The sequence below is a fragment of the Globicephala melas genome, chromosome 11, assembly GCF_963455315.2.
Source record: "Globicephala melas chromosome 11, mGloMel1.2, whole genome shotgun sequence".
Taxonomy (NCBI): Eukaryota; Metazoa; Chordata; class Mammalia; order Artiodactyla; family Delphinidae; genus Globicephala; species Globicephala melas.
The window spans coordinates 39,835,694-39,857,999 of NC_083324.2; the positions used below are offsets into that span (position 1 = coordinate 39,835,694).

General features: G+C 40.4%; 1 protein-coding gene across 11 annotated transcripts in view; it reads left to right on the top strand.

The window, feature by feature from the left end:
- MAP4 (microtubule associated protein 4) overlaps positions 1 to 22,306 on the top strand; it is a 167,897-nt gene that overhangs the window by 51,494 nt on the left and 94,097 nt on the right. For all 11 annotated transcript variants that reach the window (XM_060307198.2, XM_060307203.2, XM_060307197.2 and 8 more), the window contains exon 2: positions 8,212 to 8,453. In XM_060307198.2, the coding sequence (XP_060163181.1) occupies positions 8,231 to 8,453 (223 nt within the window). In that variant the 5' untranslated portion in view covers positions 8,212 to 8,230. The remainder of the gene's footprint in view (positions 1 to 8,211; positions 8,454 to 22,306) is intronic.

Below are 22,306 nucleotides of genomic sequence, written 5' to 3' on the forward strand. Positions count from 1 at the left end.
TTTTGTTTTTCTTTCTTTCTTTTTTTTTTTTTTTTTAATTTATTTTTGGCTACGTTGGGTCTTTGTTGCTGCGCGCGGGCTTTCTCTAGTTCTGGCTAGCGGGGGCTACTCTTGTTGTGGTTCGTGGGCTTCTTATTGCGGTGGCTTCTCTTGTTGCGGCACACAGGCCCTAGAGCTTGTGAGCTACAGTAGCTGTGGCACGTGGGCTCAGTAGTTGTGGCCCGCGGGCTCTATAGCACAGGCTCAGTAGTTGTGGCACACGGGCTTAGTTGCTCCTCTGCATGTGGGATCTTCCTGGACCAGGGCCTGAATTGAACCCGTGCCCTCTGCATTGGCAGGCGGATTCTTAACCACTGCGCCACCAGGGAAGTCCCAAGAGGTTTTTCTTAAATAAAATAGTTCTCAAAAGCTAAGAGCTGATCAAGTGTGATTACTTCATCCAATTTCCCCAGGCTAAGTAGCTTAAAATTCTATAATATATTTGTTACTCCTTGACAGAGACATGTGAGCTGATACTATAGAGATTTAACATTGCAATAATTATAAAAGTGATAGTAACATGATGGTGGTAGCTGATCTCTTGAACAAAAATCGATTTGTTTTTGTCACATTGCATCATGTTGTTGTGCTTTTCTAAAAGCAGAGAGCTATTTTTGTTGCCCTGCCTAATAATGATAAGATGACCAGCATGGAGAGCTGGCTCGTCTGGTTACTCCCTGTTGGCTTTTTTTTCATGATTGCTCTGGCACGGGCCATGTTTAGAAAGTAGGAGAAATGAGGTGAATATTCTTAATTACTGATGACCTTCCACCTTTAATCTGTTTATTCTTCTTTTTCTTTGAGGTTTTTTTTTAAAAAAAATAATTTATTTTTATTTATTTATTTTTGGCTGCGTTGGGTCTTCGTTGCTGCACGTGGGCTTTCTCTAGTTGCGGCCAGCGGGGGCTACTCTTCCTTGTGGTGCATGTGCTTCTTATTGCAGTGGCTTCTCTTGTTGCGGAGCACGGGCTCTAGGCATGTGGGCTTCAGTAGTTGCGGCACGCGGGCTCAGTAGTGGTGGCTCACAGGTTCTAGAGTACAGGCTCAGTAGTTGTTGTGCACAGGCTTAGTTGCTCTGCGGCATGTGGGATCTTCCTGGACCAGGGCTCGAACACGTGTCCCCTGCTTTAGCAGGCAGATTCTTAACCACTGTGCCACCAGGGAAGTCACTGTTGATTCTTTTTCCAGTTCTGACTTTTTGTAGCTTTGGCATCTCTGATTAATTTCAGATTAGACATGGTTTTTATGAACTTCCATTTACCATTTTAGAACTGTCTGTTTAGTTATCCCCTTCGTTTTGTCGGCTTTTGCTGTTTTGGCCCATCTTCTGTATAAAGTAATCCACTAAGAGAAGATATACACATCACTTAGACATGGTCTTTCCCCTTTGGGACCTAGTAGGTTACAGGAGTTGCTAGTATATACAGCTCACTACAGTATAGATCAGACTGTACTGTTTGTTACAATAGAAGTATAGATGATGTATTAGTTCTGAATGATACTGGGAGAACAGATTCTAAAAAGGAATCAGAGAAAAGGTGATAGGATGTGGATCTCGATTTCAAGACTAACAAGGAGAAAGTAAAGAGAATTTGAAGTGTGGAGAGCAATATGAGCAAGAGTATACAGTGATAAAGTCAATGGTCTGCTTGTAAAATGGCAGCTGGTCCCATGTGACTAAAATATAGAGAGCCCCAAGTAGAAAACTGCTGATGGTTGTAGTAGGTGGTAGGACTGGGTCTTCTAGGATTGTGTGGCCTTGATATCACACTAAGGAGTTTTGTTTTGTTTTTAAATAGGCATTGGGGTCCTTTTAAATCAACTGGTATGTTTTCCTGATATTAGGAATCTTCCCAACTGCCTTTAAGAAGAAAAGGTAGAGCAAAAAAATTGATTTTGAAGTATAGTGATACCATTGTGTCAGGTTAAAGCAGAGACTGTAAAATTCCAAGATTTTGCCAGTTTTGTCGCACCCTGCATCTGTGTCTGGTGTTCTCTGGGTCTCCTCTTAGTCTGATCCTCAATCCCGGTTTCATTTATAAGTAATTCATTTTCTCTGATTCTTTTTTTGTCATCTGTTAAAGTGAGGGAATTGGATCCTAGATTATTTGAACTGATGTTTTTTAAAAAGCCTTTAGAGATCTTAAGTGTTTAGAAATAATTTATGGATAAGAGTAAGAAAACTCTGAATGTTTTTTTGTCTGTTAGACTGAGGTTAGACTAACTGGGATGAAAGTATTAAAAAATACTTTCTCTTTTTTCAAAATTTGGGGGCATTAGGTATTGAGAATCATCTTAAGGTTCGCTCTTCTTTTAAAAAAATTGAGATAAAATTGAAGATTTGGTCTTGAGGACAGTTATAACAGAAATGTAAGTGCTGTGTCATTGTCATCTCTTGTTTTGGCACATATAACTGGACTTCAGCAGACATCATGCCATCTGTATCACATGGCTAACAGTGGGAGGTATCTAGTGTAGATTCTTCTTCTTGGGGAAATAGATTCAAATTCACTTGGATAGAAATGTGGCAGGTGCTTGTTTAGAGATCCAAAATGCATTCAGTCAGGACCGAATCTAAGCTGCCTGGATAGTCCCTGTAAGTAAGTAAGCTAGGCTTTAAGCCTTGTGCTGCAAGGTCTTAGGTATGTGAATATGTGTGTGCATGTGTGTGCAGTGTTTTATACTTACAGGACAGGGCTTCCTAAACTAGCAGTGGGAAAAGGAACACTTTGTTTTGGGGACTACATGGAAGTAATGTGTATCAGTGTGTTCTTTCATATAGGAATGTCACTGGTTGATGGCCTCAGCTATTCTAGTAATCAAGGGCTCTCTCCTGTTGCTAATCCTGTGATGAGCAGGACAAATGGTGGTGATGAACAGAACCCCGCTGAGCCTGGAAATTCCATCATTTGGTCATAGTACAGCTGTTGTCCTTGTAGTGGGTAGGGAGGCACCTGGGGGTGGAAAGTTAATATATTCCACAGGGGGTTTGGAGTTTATTGCTCAGGACAGTCAAGATGTTGCTGAGCTGTCTGTTGCTGTTTCCAGTCTGGTTCTGGGGAGGAGCAGGAGAAATTTAGCTTAGCTTCAGGGATCGTAAGTGCCTGTGAGCTGTATAAGGACCCCTAGAGGTCCTTAATAAATATTTGGTTTTACTTTGAATGAAATACTGTTTCAACTGAAAGTATAAATCAAGGTTTTCTAGTTAAATAAATTAAAAACAGAACACAGCCTCCAGACAGATAAGGTTCAGCTTGATATGTAATAGGCCTCTGAAAGAAATTCATTAAAACAAATCTGAGGAATAAAGTCCCCACTTAGTCACTGAAAGCTTGCTAGGCAAACTAAAAAAGTCTCATGTTGAATGTGAAATCTTTATGATGCAGACTATACCTTTAAGCATGTCAGATTATAAATGGTCTCTGGGACTGTCTGGGATGCTGGGTTTCTTCCAAGCTTGAGGAATAAGCCCTACATTTTTGGCCACAGCACTGTCCTGGGATAGCAGCTTAGTGCTGGCTTCAGAATTCTCCGTCATGGAAAAAAAAGTGTAGAAGAAAATATTATCCCATGTATCTTTACAGTTCTGTGTCTTGTCCATAACTCACCCCTCCACCCCACCCCCACCCCCACCCCCCAAACAGAACAGAATATCCATCATGGGTACAATTTAAGTGAATATTATGAACAGTCTCCTACCTTTAAGAATTATTATTAAATGTTTCTTTTTTAAATTGGTTATTTGGAACTCAGAATACATTTTCCTTAGATAAACAATGTTATAAATGATAATTTTGGTTCTAAACTAGTCCCAATTACTGAGAAGAAAGTTTCTTTCTTTTTTCTAAAACTGACAGGCAGTGTTTTGAAAGGTGTTGAGCTTGCCCATGGCGTTGTCACCTCCCTTTCTCTTACCTCCTAGGGTCTGTGGGCCCACGTACCTTCTCCCTACTTTGGTACCTTATCCAGGTCTGCTTTGTTCCCTGAAATATTCCATGTTGCTAAATTATGTTCTTCCTTTTTATCCTAAAACCAGAAACTCAGACACTTTCAATGGAATTTATCTCTGGGGTTAGGAGGAAAGCTACTTGCTAACTAAAGTCACATAAGGTGGAATGATGGTCCTTCAAGGGGTGTATGTCCCCTTATTACCCCCCTTTAAATTGTGAAATAGGATTCTGTACTTTAAAAGAGAATGCTGGCTGCTGCATTGAATGAATCTTGGTAGAAGTTTGAATCTTGGTAGAAGTTTGGCTAATGTGACTGAGTGAAATGAAAATATTACAGTGGTTATGAAAAGTGTGAGTATGTTGGTGGGAATTAGGCTTCTGTTCTTCCTTTTCATGAGTTTTCTTCCTCCAGTTTAGTTTCAAAGCAGCACCTTTGGTCAGGGGCGGGGATGGGGGGAGGTTAGTAAGGGAGGACAGAGGCAACAACAGGCCATTTGCAAACTAGAATGCTAATTTCTCATCAGCCAGAATGAGCACAGATCCCAACTGAGTGACTATAGATATGACTGACCTAAAATTTTCACAAGGACTTCTGGGAACTTGAAAACTTGCCCATACTTCTGTGCATTTAAGTTAGATATGAACACTATTTAATCTGTATAGACCTAGAAAATATTTTTTCTTTATTTTTTTAATTAAAAAATTTTTTTTGCGGTACACGGGCAGGCTCTGGACGCACAAGCTCAGCGGCCATGGCTTATCGAGCCCAGCCGCTCTGCGGCATGTGAGATCTTCCCGGACCGGGGCACGAACCCGTGTCCCCTGCATCGGCAGGTGGACTCTCAACCACTGCACCACCAGGGAAGCCCTAGAAAATATTTTTAGTTCAGTAATTAATTCCAGAGTTTGTGATCTGAAGAAAACCATACAACAGAGAAGGCACTTGTGATCTCATTATGTATTCTTATTTACTCTTTATGAGCACATAGCTATTAATAGTAAAAGAATAGTCAAGAGGCCAAAATTCTCTTCTGTGCTTCATCATCATGTCCTGTCATTTCCTCTTGCCTTGGTTTACCTAGGTATTTTCAAAACGTTCTCACCAGATAGTTTCACATCAGGCATGAAGTCAGAATGAAGGATCAGATGTCCAGAGTGCTATGCTTGAAAACGGTATGCTCTTGGTGCCTGGTTAAATAATATGGGGCTTATTTTCTTGTAGAGTGGTGTCAAGTCTCCTTTGATGTTAGCCAGAACTGGGTGGAGTTTCTTAAGCTCCAGTCAGATTTGCTCAAGCAGGCACTGTGCACTGGGTAGTTGGTTTTTAGTCTCCCTTTGCCGAAAGGCTTTTTAGCTTGCTTTTTTTTTTTTTTTTTTTTTTTTTGCGGTACGCGGGCCTCTCACTGTTGGGGCCTCTCCCGTTGCGGAGCACAGGCTCCGGACACGCGGGCTCAGTGGCCATGGCTCATGGGCCCAGCCGCTGCGCGGCACGTGGGATCTTCTCGGACCGGGGCACGAACCCACGTCCCCTGCGTCGGCAGGCGGACTCTCAACCACTGCGCCACCAGGGAAGCCCCTTTTTACCTTTTAATAAACCTGAACCCAGTTATAATTGAGAGTACTTGATGTATAAAATAATAGTCACACAGAGAATCTATATGAAGTTTGTTTATTTCTAATTTAAGTGATGAAACTGAATTATAAGTAGCTTATAGAATAGTCAACCTCAAGAATCGTTTAACATACCACTCTCATTTTACAGCCTAGGGAACTCAGCCCCGGAAGATGACTCACTCAAAGCCATAGTGAGAATCAGACTGAACTAGTGAAGCATGGAAACTTCTTTAACCAGCTTTCGTTTCTTGCCTCCTATCAACAAATCCATTTAAAGTTAACAGAACAGGGAACTATATTCAATATCTTGTAATAACCTATAACGGAAAAGAATCTGAAAAAGAATATGTATATAACTGAATCACTTTGCTGTACACCTGAAACGTTGCAAATCAACTGTACTTAAATTAAAAAAATTCAAACTCAGTTAATTTTCTCTATTATCTATACAAATAGAGGAGGAAAAGCATAAATAGTCAATGAGAGAATTTTTTTAAGTAGATACTTCTCATTCACAAGGGTATGTTTTTGAATTTTCCTGTATATCCAGATTTGAGAAGAACACTGTGTCAGATCCATTTGTCCATAAAATACATAACTAAACATTTTAAGGCATGAATAAATATTGTGACCTTAAATGATGCTGTTAAGTGTGGGATGACATTCAGTCATGAAGTTATTAAGATCAATTCTGGATCACTTGCAGAACCAGCTTAACAGATCTGTAGAGCACCTAAGGAATTTATTATACTTACACATATTTTAGAATAGAATAACTATAAAATTGAGTAGTCTTCTCTTTAATTTATTGAAAACTGGAGCTTTTTGGCTAAAAGCCAGTATTTTCACTTCCACTAGCTAGTATTGCTTTTACAGGGTCATTTTCCATAAGTAGATTGTGTTTGTGTGTGTGTGTGTGTGTGTGCGCGCGCGCGCTTAAATCATACTTCTATTTATATGTGATGACATGAAAAGAATAGCTAAACTGGTTTGAGATGCAGATGCTGGGTGGTTGGATGCATGTACTGGGAGCCAAGTGACCTTCCCACTTCCAGCTGTCTAATTTTCTATCAATTTTACCCTCTTAGACTGAATTTAAGCTGCTGTTCATATTCCATGAACCACATGTCAGCCCAGAAAATGGTTTGGGAGGTTGGGAGGCGGGGAGGAGGGGAAAGATTACAGTGAATAAAAAGTTGCCCTTTGAGAATCCGTACTCAGATAAATGAGGTTTAAAATGTATTGCTGGTTTTGTCTGTATTTTCATCAGTGTCCTAAATTAGGAAAAGTCTGAGAAGATTGCATGAAGTAAGTGTCATAATTACATATTTCTAGGACAAATAAATCTGTTGGGCTCTTATTGTATGTTGTTAAAGGTGGTACAGGTGTTCCTTACAAGTTCTCTTTGACAATGAAACTGCTTAATTATAGACATTCTTTATTGTTTTTTGTTCATAACAGCTTTCAAAGGCTAACTAGTAATAATAGCTATTATAGATAGAAAAGGGAAAAGCAGTTCCTCTTTATGGAACCCTTTGACATATGTCAGGCCTTTACAAAGTTCTTTATTTATTTTTATTTTCTTTATTTTATTTTTGGCTGCATTAGGTCTTCATTGCTGCGCGCGTGCTCTTCTCTGGTTGTGGCGAGTGGGGGCTACTCTTCGTTGTGGTGGGCGGGCTTCTCATTGTGGTGGCTTCTTTTGTCGCGGAGCACAGGCTCTAGGCGTGCGGGCTCTAGAGCACAGGCTCAGTAGTTGTGGCGCACGGGCTTAGCTGCTCCGCGGCATGTGGGATCTTCCCGGACCAGGGCTCGAACCCGCGTCGCCTGCATTGGCAGGCAGATTCTTAACCACTGCGCCACCAGGGAAGTCCCCCATATACTTTTTAATTTCAGGTTATGTTTAAAAATGGAAAGCCTGGTGTTCTGCAAAGATGCTAATGTACATGACCACAGAGAGGGACTGCCTCCCCTAGGTAATTCAGGGAACGTTGTTTGTATTTTTCATGCCAGCAGGAAACTAGTAAGAGTAGTTCGGTTGACAGAGCCATGTCCAAGTGATTCATGAAGCACTGCTTACCCCTACAAGATAAAGTCCATATTCCTAATCCCTGGTAAATAAAAGTGACTTCATTTGCCTGATAATAATTAGCCGTTTTTTTTTAAAAATGGGAATATAACCTAATCTGACCTCCTTTTGTATATATTTTTAAGAATTATTCTGTGACATGATTTGGAAATTAAGATAAATGGAATAGTTGAAAGGGTTTTAAGACTTGAAATCAAAAGACCTGATTTGAATCTTACTGGCTGTAACCTTGGATAAATTGAGGGGTTTTTTTGCACTTCATTTTTCTTATTAATGAAAAGGGCAAAATGGCACTTGCTCTATTTACCTCCCAGAGATGAAAGAAAAAGTGTTTACCTTGGGTAAGACTATCTGTTACAGAGCTGTGATTTTCTAATCTATAAAATGGGAGAGTCTCTTTTAGCTCTAAAATTTTAGATTTTAATTCCTTTTTTGTTTAAGATGATGACAAGAGTTTCTAGGAATGTTTTTCCCTTTGCAGTTCTCATCGTATGAAACATTTTTTTCCCCCTTAACCAGGCAGTTGCAGTGGTGCAGAATGGCAGACCTCAGTCTTGCAGATGCATTAACAGAGCCACCTCCAGAAATTGAGGAAGAGATAAAACGGGACTTTATTGCCACACTGGAGGCAGAGGCCTTTGATGATGTTGTGGGAGAAACTGTTGGAAAAACAGACTATATTCCTCTACTGGATGTTGATGAGAAAACCGGGAATTCGGAGTCAAAGAAGAAACCATGCTCAGACACTAGCCAGGCTGAAGGTAAGTAATTAAGCCAGACTGGATAGATAGGTTCAGAAAGTAGATAAGGGATTACGCTTTGGGTCATAATCTTAGAAACCTTTGAGGAAACTGAACTGAGTTTTGTAGTATAGGCTAGTAACTTTCTCTTTATCTAAATTTCTTGGAAACCAAGGAGGTAGGTTCATTACCCTTCAGTAGAGTATGTGTTCTTGAAGCTGTAGATTACTCTTAACCCTAAAGTTCCTTCTGTAATGTCTCAACGGCTATATAATTTGCCTCTTAATTTCCTAAATTAAACTGTCTGCTGTGCCTTTTCTTTGAAAGTAGCTTTGTAAAGTTAGATACTTTAAATTCTGTATTTATACCAAGACAATTTGGAACAGAGTTAGATGCCACCTGTCTTTGAGTGTAATCCTAGGTCAGGATTAAAAAATGGGTTAAACCCTTTCAAAGAGATTTGCTGTCTTTATATATTGCTGGTCAGATTTGCTAACATATGATTGAGGATTTTTGCATCTATGTGCATGTGGGATATTGGTCTGTTGTTTTCTTGTGAGGCCTTTGTCAGGTTTTAGAACTGAGGTCATGCTGACATCATAGAATGAGTTGGGAAGTGTTCCCTCCTATTCTGTTTTCTAGAACAGTTTGTGTCGAATTGATGTTTTTTTCTTTAATGTTTGACAGACTGTCAGTGAAGTCATCTGGATCTGGAGTTTTCTCTGTCAAGTTTTTAACTAGGAATTCAATTCGTTTAAGAGATACAGAACTGTTTTCTATCAAGTTTTCTATCTTTTCAAGTGAGCTTTGGTGTTTTGTATCTTTCAAGGAATTGGTCTGTTTCCTTTAAGTCATTGAATTAATGGAGATAAAATTATAATATTACCTTATTATTTTAATGTCTGTAGGATCTCTTGTCATGTCCTCTCTGTTTTCAATTCCTGCTTATAACTTTTAATATTTCCTTCCTTCTGCTTACTTTTAGTTGATTTGCTCTTTTTCTAGTTTTTTAAGGTGGCAGCTTAGATCATTGATTTGAAACATTTCTTTTCTAAAATAAGCATTTTTTAAAAATTGAGATATAATTGACATAAAACATTAGTTTCAGGTATACAACATAATGATTCAATATTTGTTTTTATTGTGAAATGATGACCACAAGTCTAGTTAACATCCATCACCATATATAGTTATGAATTTTTTTCCTCTTGTGATGAGAATTTCTAATATCTACTCTCTTAGCAACTTTCAAATATAGTACAGTGTTATTAACTATAGACACCATGCCATACATTGTATCCTCAGGACTTATTTATTTTATAACTTTTAAATTTTATTTATTTTGACTCCTTTCACCCATTTGCCCACCCCCCACCTCTGGCAACCACCTAAAATAGGCTTTTTAAAAAAAAATTTACTTATTTATTTTTGTCTGTGTTGGGTGTTTGTTGCGGTGCACGGGCTTTCTCTAGTTGCGGTGAGCAGGGGCTACTCTTTGTTGCAGTGCGCGGGCTTCTCATTATGCTGGCTTCTCTTGTTGCAGAGCACGGACTCTAGGCACGCGGGCTTCAATAGCTGCAGCATGCGGGCTCAATAGTTGTGGCTCGCGGGCTCTAGAGCTCAGGCTCAGTAGTTGTGGCGCACGGGCTTAGTTGCTCTGCGGCACGTGGTATCTTCCCGGACCAGGGCTCGAACCAATGTCCCCTGCATTGGCAGGCACATTCCTAATCACTGAGCTGCCAGGGAAGTCCCTGAATATTTTTTAAAATACTGTTTTAACTCCAACATTGGCTTATTATATATATTTCTTTTAAAAATTGTTTTATATTTGACCTAGAGTTTACTGTGTATGTTAATTTCTTCCAGTTTGCCTTCCAGTAATATTCTACCATTTCATGTATAGTGTAAAATTCCATGCAAAATAGTAAATGTCCAATTCCTCTGTCATTTTTTGTGTTATTGTCATACACATAATTTGACTTATGTTAGTTACCTACCTTGTTACTATTTTTGCTTTAGCTTGTCAATTATCTTTTAGAATGAATAAAAATATGGGAAAAATATACCTTTACTCTAATTTTTAATTAGAGTAATTTTCAAATACCATTTTCAAATACCATTTGGGGCATTCTTCATTTCTTTGTATAGACCCAAATTTCTGTCTAGCACCATAGTCCTTCTGCCTGAAAAGCTTGTAACACTTCTTCTCTTATAGTACAAATATGCTTAGCAGTGAATTCTCTCAGCTTTGTTTTATTTGAAAAACAAACCTTAAGTTTTGGAAGGTACTTTTTGCTAGGTGTCCTATTCTGTGTTACTTTTTTCTTTCAGTAATTTAAAGGAAAATTAGTTGTCCTACTTGCATAGTTTCCTATGAGAAATCTGTTACAATCTTGATCATTGTTCTCCCCCCACCCCCACCCCCACCTTCCAGGCTATCTTTATCTTGGGTTTTTAGCAGTTTGAATGTGTTGTTTAGGTGATATTTTGTTCAGTTTGAATGTGTTGTGTTTAGGTGATATTTTGTTCAGTTTGAATGTGTTGTGTTTAGGTAATATTTTGTTATTTGTCCTTCTTGGCTTCTCTGAGCTTGATCTGTGCTTTGCCTCTTTCTTTCTCTCTTCTTCTGGGATTCGAGTTACATTTTTGTTAGATTTTTGAGTATTGTCCCACAGTTCTTAGATGCTCTATGTTTCATTTTGGGTACTTTCTTTTCATCTATCTTCAAATTCCCTGATTTTTTTCCTGGTTGCATTGAGTCTAATGATGAGCACTCAGTGGCATTCTTTATCTTTAATATCTTTACTGTTTTTAACTTCTAGCATTTCTGTTTGACTTTTAGAGTTTCCATCTCTCTGCTGAAATTATCCATCTGTTAATGCATATTTCTATCTCTTCCACTATAGACTTTAACACATTAATCATAATTATTTTAAATGTCTGTCCGGTAATTTGAACATCTGGGTCATCTCTCAGTCCGATTATTTTGTCTCTTTACTGTTTTTTTCTGGTACTTTTTATGTGTATCTTAATTTTTGAGTGAATGCTGGACCTCACATGTAAAACAGTAGAGACTGAAATAAAATATTTATGCCTGGAAATGAGAGTATGGTCAGGCCACTCAAGATGGCTGTTCTTTTGCTCTCTGTACATTCCCTTCTCGACCAGTGCCTGCTTCACCTGTACCCTACTCAAGTGCCGGACCTTCCTACACTCTTGCCCCTGCTCCAGCTGTTGATTGTTTTTATCGAAGGGGTAATGAGGGGCGTGCCTCTCTGCTGGTTTCCCTGGTAACTAATGAACCCACCTGACATAATTCTCTTATAACTGGTAATCCGCCCCCCCCACCCTCGCCCCGGCCGGCAGTGAAGACTGCCACCATGTCCTGCCTGCTGTCTGCCGCACACGGTGGGGTGTCTCTCCAGGACCTTGCTTCAGCTGTGTAAGGTTCCCCCATCCATTACACCGTTGATGTCTCTGTTGCTGACTCTGGGTTCTTTCTTCGGTTTTAGAGCTGGGCAAGCACAGACCTTGTAGGCCTGCGGGGTACAACCCAACAATGGGCAACTCTCTTCTTTTACTAGTTAATTAATACTTTCAAAGGGTTGAGTCAGTTTAGGCCAGGGCTGAGCTAGGGTTGGGCTTTGTTGTTGCTATGATGGTCTTCAGTGCACTACTGGCTTCAAATTCTTCCATTTCTGGTGCGTAGAGTAGGGACTGAGGTGCTGGAAAGCTTTTCTCAAAAGTTCTTTTCTGGGCTTCCTTGGTTGGCGCAGTGGTTGAGAGTCCGCCTGCTGATGCAGGGGACACGGGTTTGTGCCCCGGTCCGGGAAGATCCCACATGCCACGGAGCGGCTGGGCCCGTGAGCCGTGGCCACTGAGCCTGCGCATCCGGAGCCTGTTCTCCGCAACGGGAGAGGCCACAACAGTGAGAGGCCTGCGTACCGCAAAAAAAAAAAAAAGTTCTTTTCTCAAAGTTCTTGTTCCACTCCCAGCTTTTGGCCCTGCTGTGCACCTGTGCCTCAGGAGGATTTCTCTCCATGCTCTCCCCTCCCTTATCAGAAGAGGGATAGCCTGGTAGTGGGCAGGAGTTTTTTTATTTTTGTTTTTTGGCCTTGGTTTAGGCTCAAGCCTGTGTGCATGCGTCTTGTGGTTGAGTCTTTTTCTCAATCATATTATCCCTCTTACACGGATGGCGTTTTCTAAAGGTATTGGCATAGGATCCTGGGCTAGGATTCTTTCTGGCTCCTCCCCTAGGGTAAGGGGGTTTTCTTGTTAACTTCTTCCCCAGCTGCAGTGGGTCTTCACCCGGGCCCTGGGGCTGACAGGGTTTGATACTCCTCCCCCAGCAGCTTAAAGCTTCTGTTTGCATAGGAGAGAGGAGTCCTAGGGCCCAGGGCTTCTTGCCGTTGCTTTTAGTGGCAGCTTTTTCCAGGTCTGCACCACCTAGAGCAGCTCTCTGGTCCCCCCCGCCCCACCCCGCTGCCTCCAGTCTTTCTAACCTGCAAGTGGGTATGAACTGCTTTTGTGTCTGTGGATCCCAGGGGCCCTTTACTCTCATGCTAGCCTTCACTTAGCCTTTAGCAAATCGTTAAACTCTTTAGTTGAATTCTTCTCACCTGCTTGCATGGCATGTAAGACACAGGAGAACCATTGCTTACCTCCCATATCTGCTTGAGGGGAATGTCTTTCTTTGGATTCCACACTACTTGGTTGCCCTGAAACCTCAGCTCTCTGGTGAGTTCGTTTTTGTAGTTGAGTTGTTGTAGTTGAGTTCGATTTTGTAGTTGATCTGGGTTTTTTGTTGTTGATAGGGTGGGAGTGACATTTCTTTTGGCTTTCTGTAGCCTGAGTGGAAGAGGAACTCCTGCTTCTTTTATATGTGCTTTATTTGGGGTGTGGAAGGGTAACCACAAATGATCAGGAGAAATATTATTGAGAGTTTAAAATCAAATTATATCCGTATAAATATTTACTCCAAGAAAAAAATTGGATTCGTTAATGGAAAATGGAAATGTCTGTTCTCTTTTAATCCGTAACGGTCAGTGGAGTTATTTGTCCTTTGATTAACCTAAAAGGAACACTTTAGTTGGAAGAAAGAAAATGGTACAAAGTAAATATTTTAATAACTTGAGTCATGACTAAGATACTCTTCCCATCCGCATTAACTTACCCTCATCAGTCATAGGTGGAGGAAGCTTGCTCCTTTTCATTTAAAATCTTCCTTTAGCTGTGCGTGACTCCTACCACCTGGGACTCAGCTTAGGTGGGTGAGGATAATGAGATGGTAGCAGTAGATTTTCTTGTGGTTCATCTTGGGTGATTTGATCTGTGTACCATGAACTTGACCCAAGAGGAGGAGCATTTTTAAGCAACTGTTTTGCTTATAAAAGTTATTAAATTTTTCCTGCTGATATTTTTAATATTTGAATAACCTGTAATTAAACTTCTTAACCACTGCGCCACCAGGGAAGCCCCATCACTGGTGCTCTTAATATGATTTTACAACAGGCTAACTTAGGCCAACTACTGGAAATTTATCAACCAGCTTCCTGCATCTAGATACAGAAAGGTTAGTTAAGTGGGTTACACATAATGGAACTCTCTGGGCAATGGTGTTTTTATTTCTTTTAATTATTATACACCTACTGTAATTGCCCTAGCTTTAAAATGAGGGGGAAGGAAAGTGAGACTGCCTTTATGGCACTTAGCACAAAGTAGGAAATGTTGCTTTTTTCCCCCCAAGGTATAGTTCTTGCCCCAAACCTGGAAAAAATGATTTCTCCAAGAAACTATGGTATTTCAAGTTCACAGTGTGGGTGCTAGGGTTACCTTTTCTGTACTATACCCTTTCCCATTTTACCCCCATTTAGTTGTGAGTGTACACGTATTTTTCCATAGCATTGCCACCATAAAATACCTAAATAGGGCTTCCCTGGTGGCGCAGTGGTTGAGAGTCCGCCTGCCGATGCAGGGGACGCGGGTTTGTGCCCCGGTCCGGGAAGATCCCACATGCCGCAGAGCGCCTGGGCCCGTGTGCCATGGCTGCTGAGCCTGCGCATCCGGGTCCTGTGCTCCGCAACGGGAGAGGCCATAACAGTGAGAGACCCACGTACCGCAAAAAAAAAAAAAAAAAAAAATCCTAAATAGCCAAATACCTAGAAATGAAACTGTTTTTCAATTTCTTCTAAAATGCCTGTCTCCTTGGGAAACAATTCTCAAGATACTTTTTCAGAACATATGTATTACTTTTTTTTTCCTTCAAAAATGCTATCTTCCCAGTATTGTTCATTATCAGCTCTGTATGGCTCTGTTTTCAAGGCTAGGAAGACAAAAGACAGAAGCTTTCTCTTAGATGTAACAATATAACTTCTGTCACTCTTGTTCATTCAAAACAGTGTCACAGATGTTTGAATGAACATCTAATACATTGTTGACCCTTAAACATAAATAGTTGGCAAATTTGTGGGTAAGCCACTTAATTTTTCTGTATTCCATGTGCTTATATAGAGCACTTACGATATTGAGAGGATACTTACTCCCCAACATTCCAGGAGGTTTTTGAGGCTAAGAATTTATTTCTATAGAATGTTTTAATCTTAGGACAGTGGTTCTTGAAGTGTGGTTCTTGGACCAGCGGTATCACTTGGGACCTTGTTCAAAATGCAATTCTTAGGCAAACGCTGGGGATAGGACTCAACAATTGGCTTTTTTTTTTAAATTTTTATTTATTTATTTATGACTGCGTTGGTTCTTCATTGCTGCATACTGGCTCTCTCTAATTGGGGAGAGCAGGGGGCTACTCTTGGTTGCTGTGCGCAGGCTTCTCATCGCGGTGACTTCTCTTGTTGCGGAGCTCGGGCTCTAGGCATGTGGGCTTCAGTAGTTGTGGCACGTGGGCTCAGTAGTTGTGGCGCGCAGGCTCTAGAGCGCGCTCCCTAGTTATGGTGCTTGGGCTTAGTTGCTCTGCGGCATGTGGGATCTTCCTGGACCAGGGCTCGAACGGGCGTCCCCTGCGTTGGCAGGTGGATTCTTAACCACTGAGCCACCAGGGAAGTCCCAGCAATCTGTTTTTTAAACAAGCCCTTGCAAGTGACTTGGATGCAGGTCCATGACTGAGAAACTTTGATCCTGGAGAAAGGGCCTAAGTATGTCCTGGGAAGGATGATAACTAGATACTACAGAACTTTTCCTTGTTCAACTGACTGGGGCTTTCTGTTGTGGAGTTTTGTAACTACCTTCATTGGCCACCAGAGGGCGATGTTGGCACAGGCCTGACTTTTACACAAGAAGGAGGCCATGCATTGAGACAATGCTGAATCCTCCCCATTTTGCCCAAAGCGCACTCGCTGTGTCTCTTCTTCACAGCACACATGCCCTCTCACCTTCTTCCTACTTCCCTTCTCTGCCAAATTGATTTGCCATCAGTGGGACTCTGAAATCCCATTGCTGAGAAAGAGAAGAGATCGCAGGAGAAGAGATTAAGAAAACAAAGTAAATTTCAATATCCTTATATCTCAGAGCATGTGATTAGTTTAAAAAACTTGTGTTGTTTTCAGTGCTGTATGTATTTAGCTGAGAAAGTTTTCACTTCATGAAATGGGAGTCTGTCCTCTGGGATATCAGAAAGAAGACAGTATAACACCTTTCGAATGAGGACGTACCCTACTGGGTATGTCCAGTAGGGTATGTCTAATCATTTCCCATGATTAGAGCCCAAGCCTTATCTCCAGAGAAGTATGCAAAGCTTTTTCATACTCTAAAACCTAATTGTTTTTATGTTGTAATGTTTTTATTCTTCTCTTCTGAGCTTAGATTTTGAAATCGTTAGGTGTTATGTGTATGGTAGAATCTCCGTCTCCCTTTTATTTTCTTCTAATCTCCTTGTGTTGCTTTTATTTTATTCTGGTAAATTGCTTATTTCTTAGTCTTGTAGTTATTGCCTAGTCTGGTAATATCATTTAAATGAGTTTTATATAAGGCAAAAGTAAATTAATTTCAGTGTTCTCTTGAGGTTACTCTGTAGTTTAGTGATCAGTCTACAGTCAACAATCTATAATTGTTTTCTAGGTAGGTCAATATAGTTGATCAATCTACAGTTAAACAACAATGAGAATAATAATAGTTAACATGTACTTAACACTGTGCAGTTGCCACGGTGCTGCCTCCAGTGTTATTGTGTTTAGTCCTCTTGGTGACCATGGGAAGTAGATATTATCCCGTCTTTCAGGTGAGGCTATTCAGGCTTAGGGAGCACAAGGAAATTGCATTTGATCATTAGTTTATAGTGACAGAACCACAACCTGAACCCAGATCTTATGATTTTTAAACCCCATGTTCTTTCTGTGAACCCTTACCATCTTCATGAATGCATGCTTTCTGATTGATTTAATGTCTCATAGATAATTATTTTTCAAAACTAAAGGTTCACTTATTTAGATCAAAAGGCAGAATTATTAGACCTATAAACATTATGTTCAGGAAATGTAAATGAGAGTCTTATTTGCATAAAGAGCATGTACTTGAGGACTCTGCTACTAATTCATATGAATTTATAAAATCTTCCGCTTTCCTAGACAGCTATTTCACATCTTCTCTCTGTTCAAACCTCCAGCACTTGCTTTCCTGTTCATATTCTCAGTTGATGACTTTTAGAACAGATAATCAGTAAACTCAATCAAGAGAGTTTATGCATCCCCCCATCTCCTAAACTACTTTTATCTGTGCCCTTTACTCTATTACTTTTATTGTCATGAGTGAACTGCTCATGCTCTCACTCAAGGGTACTGCTATAGCAATTGTCTCTTCTGTCTCCTGCATCATCAGTTCCTCTCTTCAGCTGGGCCATTCATCAGCATCAAACATACCATAATTTTTTCCTTCATAAAAAATCCTATCTCAATCTATGTCCAGCTCATTTACTTTCTTTTATTCTGCTCCTTCTTTGAAAAAGGTGTATCTACTCCCTAATCCCAATTCCTTTCCTCTCATTCTCTCTTCTTTTTAAAAGAAATATTTATTTATTTATTTGGTTTTGCTGGGTCTTAGTTGCGGCTCGCCAGCTCCTTAGTTGTGGCATACGAACTCTTAGTTGTGGCATGCATGTGGGATCTAGTTCCCTGACCAGGGATTGAACCTGGGTCGCCTGCATTGGGAACGCGGAGTCTTAACCACTGCACCACCAGGGAAGCCCCCCTTTCATTCTCTCTTGAACCCACTCCCATCCGACTTTAACCCACACCATGTCAGCCAACTGCTCCTTTGAAGGTATAAGACTTTACATTGCCAAGGATGAATCCAGGATGACTCAAGGTTTTGGCCTGAGCAACCAAAAGGAAGGAATTGTCATCTTGTGAGATTGGGAAGGCTGTAGAAGGAGTAGATTTTGAGGGAAAGGTTAAGAATTTTAGCTTATCTGATAGTGGAGAAGATACCTAGTCAAGAGCAATAGGCAGCTAGGTAAAAGAATCTCTAATTGAGAGGAGAGTGCTGGGCTAAAGATACACATGTGGAGGTTGATGATAAAGCATTGGCTAAAGGTGGTCTTCTACAAAAAATCCTTTACGAATGGGTTTAGATGTAATCTTCCAAGGACATTCCCTGACTTCCCTCTCCCATCTTCTCCCACAACCCCCTTTATCTTTTCGTCTTCCCTTTGGTAAGTGCCTTTCTTCCCTGATCCTTCCTTTCTCATGGCACTTGTAAGGTCATAGTTAAGCTATTTGTTGTCTCACACTTAAGCTACTCTAGAGTAGGGATAGTGTTTTGTTTATTTTTATATTCCTGCAGAATGACACATTTAGGAAAAGCAAAGAGGCACAGAATAGTTCAAAGTGTACCAGCAACCTCAAGTTGCTCAGTGATAAGAAACCAGAGGTCAAAATGACAAGTGAGACAAGTGACAGGGTGGAACATGGAGAAGCACATCCAGTGACATCATGCAGAGTCTCACAGTCTGTGGGGAGATAAGGTAGGACTCGGAAACTTGGTCAGATATGCATTAAAGAGAGATTACTGCTTTTGGCACATGGTAGATATACAATCATTGCTCATTAAACTGAATTGAAGTCATTTTATCTGTTATTGAACTAGAATCATTTTGTTCAGGTTTGGGTTATGTTAATGTGCAGACTAGCAAGTAATGAATGTCTGCAAACTAAAGTGGTAGGTCTTGGGACTTCCCTGGTGGCGCAGTGGTTAAGAATCCGCCTGCCAATGCTCAACATCACTAATTATTAGAGAAATGAAAATCAGAACTACAATGAGGTATCACCTCACACCGGTCAGAATGGCCATCATCAAAAAATCTACAAACAATAAATGCTGGAGAGGGTGTGGAGAAAAGGGAACCCTCTTGCCCTGTTGGTGGGAATGTAAATTGATACAGCCATTATGGAGATCAGTATGGAGATTCCTTAAAAAACTAAAAATAGAACTACCATATGACCTAGCAATCCCACTACTGGGCATATACCCTGAGAAAACCATAATTCAAAAAGAGTCGTGTAAAAAAAAAAAAAAAAAAAAAAAGAGTCGTGTACCACAGTGTTCATTGCAGCTCTATTTACAATAGCCAGGACATGGAAGCAACCTAAGTGCCCAACGACAGATGAATGGATAAAGAACATATGGTACATATAGACAATGGAATATTACTCAGCCATAAAAAGAAACGAAATTGAGTTATTTGTAGTGAGGAGGATGGACCTAGAGTCTGTCATACAGAGTGAAGTAAATCAGAAAGAGAAAGACAAATACCACATGCTAACACATATATATGGAATCTAAAAAAAAAAAAAGGTTCTGATGAACCTAGGGGCAGGACGGGAATAAAGACACAGATGTAGAGAATGGACTTGAGGACACGGGTAGGGGTAAGGGTAAGCTGGGATGTAGTGAGAGAGTGGCATTGACATATATACACTACCAAATGTAAGATAGATAGCTAGTGGGAAGCAACTGCATAGCACAGGGAGATCAGCTTGGAGCTTTGTGATCACCTAGAGGGGTGACATAGGAAGGGTGGGAGGGAAATGCAGGAGGGAGGGGATATGGGGATATATAGCTGATTCACTTTGTAATACTGCAGAAACTAACACAACATTGTAAAGCAATTATACTCTAATACCGATGTTAAAAAAAAAAAAATCCGCCTGCCAATGCAGGGGACATGGGTTCGATCCCTGGTCTGGGAAGATCCCACATGCCACGAAACAGCTAAGCCCGTGCACCACAACTACTGAGCCTGCGCTCTAGAGCCCATGAGCCACAACTACTGAAGCCCGCGTGCCTAGAGCCTGTGCTGTACAACAAGGGAAGCCACCGCAATGAGAAGCCCGCGTACCACAACAAAGAGTAGCACCCACTCGCCGCAGCTAGAGAAAGCCCGTGCACAGCAACGAAGACCCAATGCAACCAAAGATAGGTAGATAGATAAAAAATAAATAAAAAGTGGTCTGCATCAAAAAAAAAAATACTTAAATTTTAATTTAAAAAGTTTTTGTAACCAAAGGCTCCTAAGCATTAACTTGGTCCAGAGAAGATTTATCATCGCAATTATCGGTACTAGTAGTACCCAGTTGATCACAGGGTTTTTTTTGACAAATTATTAACAACCATAAAAGTTGAATCTGATTGGAAATGTTTTTCTAACGAGATTATGGGGGCTATTATTTTCCTTGATTAGACCATAAATCTGGATATCTATTTTTTGTTAGGATGGATGGAAAGGTTTTAACAATATTTAGTCCTATTGTTTTTATAGATAATAATAGCCAAAAAACCTTATTCACTCAGCTAAGTATGTGGGAATGGAAGCTTTATTATGGTAATGTCTAAATCTTTGAGTTACATGCTAAGCATTCCGTAACTCAGTATTATTAAACATTATGACCTCTTTGAATTCTGGAAAAGCAAAGAATTGAAAACTACCTAACCTGGAAAGGATTTGTTAGTCATTAGATAATTCAGTTTGTTTAGGGGTTTGCTTTTGTTTCACAGATGTGTGATATTTTCTTTCATCTGTATGAGGAAAATGACATATTTCTTTTTAAAAGTCTCCTATTTGCCGTATCAACATAGTTTCGCTGGGTGACATTTATTCTCTTTGAACGTGATGCCTTTCTTTTTTGGTAGTAGTTTTCCTCAGTTATTTGGCAATGCTTGAGATTCCCTGTGATAACATGACTGTTTTCTACCACCTGCCTCTGGCAGGGGTGTGACAGTGCTGCCAGGTGTGGTGTGGGGCTCCCCCGCAACTCCTCTGGGTATCACCTTTCACCCGTTGGCTTCCTCTTGTGCCAAAGCATTCAGTCTCTGTTCCCATCTTGGGTTTGGCACAAAGGTGACTATTGTGGGGTGAGGGAAGGAAAGCATGGGGGAAATGGGGACTGACCTGACAGATTTTAACTGAGTCCCATCATCGCTGCTGTCTCTAAGCCTGGAGTACCTTGGAGTCCTGTTTTCCTATGCCTTCTTTGGGCTGGGGTTTCTCCTTAGTGTGGTCTATCTGCTTCATTTTCTTGGATATTCCTTGTAATTTCTGTTCCACTGGGGGAGGGGTACCCTTCTTGATTTCTAGATCTTTTATTAATTTTTTTAGCAGTCTTTCCTGCTGCTTCTAACTGCTTGTTGATAGTATGTTGAAGCTGGCCTGTGTGCTTCAGTTGGCTATCTATCCACTATTTAAGGTGCTCAGTTAAAACAGGACTTTACCAGTGGTGTTTGGTATATTTTTTTCCCCACACCTTTTCTGATTATTTATGTGTGTTGTATGTCTTTTTGTGAACTACATACCTAAAATGGATTCCTTTTTTTTTAACATCTTTATTGGAGTATAATTGCTTTACAAAATTGTGTTAGTTTCTGCTGTATAACAAAGTGAATCAGCTATACATATACATATATCCCCATATGTCCTCCCTCTTGTGTCTCCCTCCCACCCTCCTTATCCCACCCCTCTAGGTGGTTGCACAGTACCGGGCTGATCTCCCTGTGCTGTGCAGCTGCTTCCCACTAGCTATCTATCTTACATTTGGTAGTGTATATATGTCATTGTTACTCTATCACTTTGTCCCAGCTTACCCTTCCCCCTCCCCGTGTCCTCAAGTCCATTCTCTACCTCTGCATCTTTATTCCTGTCCTGCCCCTAGGTTCATGAGAACCATTTTTTTTTTTTAGATTCCATATATATGTGTTAGCATATGGTATTTGTTTTTCTCTTTTTGACTTACTTCACTCTGTATAACAGACTCTGGGTCCATCCACCTCACTACAAATAACTCATTTTCGTTTCTTTTTATGACTGAGTAATATCCCATTGTATATATGTGCCACATCTTCTTTATCCATTCGTCTGTCGATGGACACTTAGGTTGCTTCCATGTCCTGTCTATTGTAAATAGTGCTTCAGTGAACATTGTGGTACATGACTCTTTTTGAATTACGGTTTTCTCAGGGTATATGCCCAGTAGTGGGATTGCTGGGTCATATGGTAGTTCTATTTTTAGTTTTTTAAGGAATCTCCATACTGTTCTCCATAGTGGCTGTATCAATTTACATTCCCACCAACAGGGCAAGAGGGTTCCCTTTTCTCCACACCCTCTCCAGCACCTAAAATGGATTCTTGAGTTAAGCTGGTATTTCAAAATTTGATAGACTGCCAGATTTTCTCATGAAAACGTTGTTTCAATTTATATTCCTCCAGTGGAGTATGAGATTACCCATTTTCCTACACCTTTGCCAACACAGGCTATTATCAAATTTTAAAAAAGATTTTATCACTCTCATGGCCAGAAGACGGTATCATTTTTGTAATTCTCATTTTCCTATAGTCTGCATTTTATTTTATTTTTTTGCAATTTGCATTTTCATCT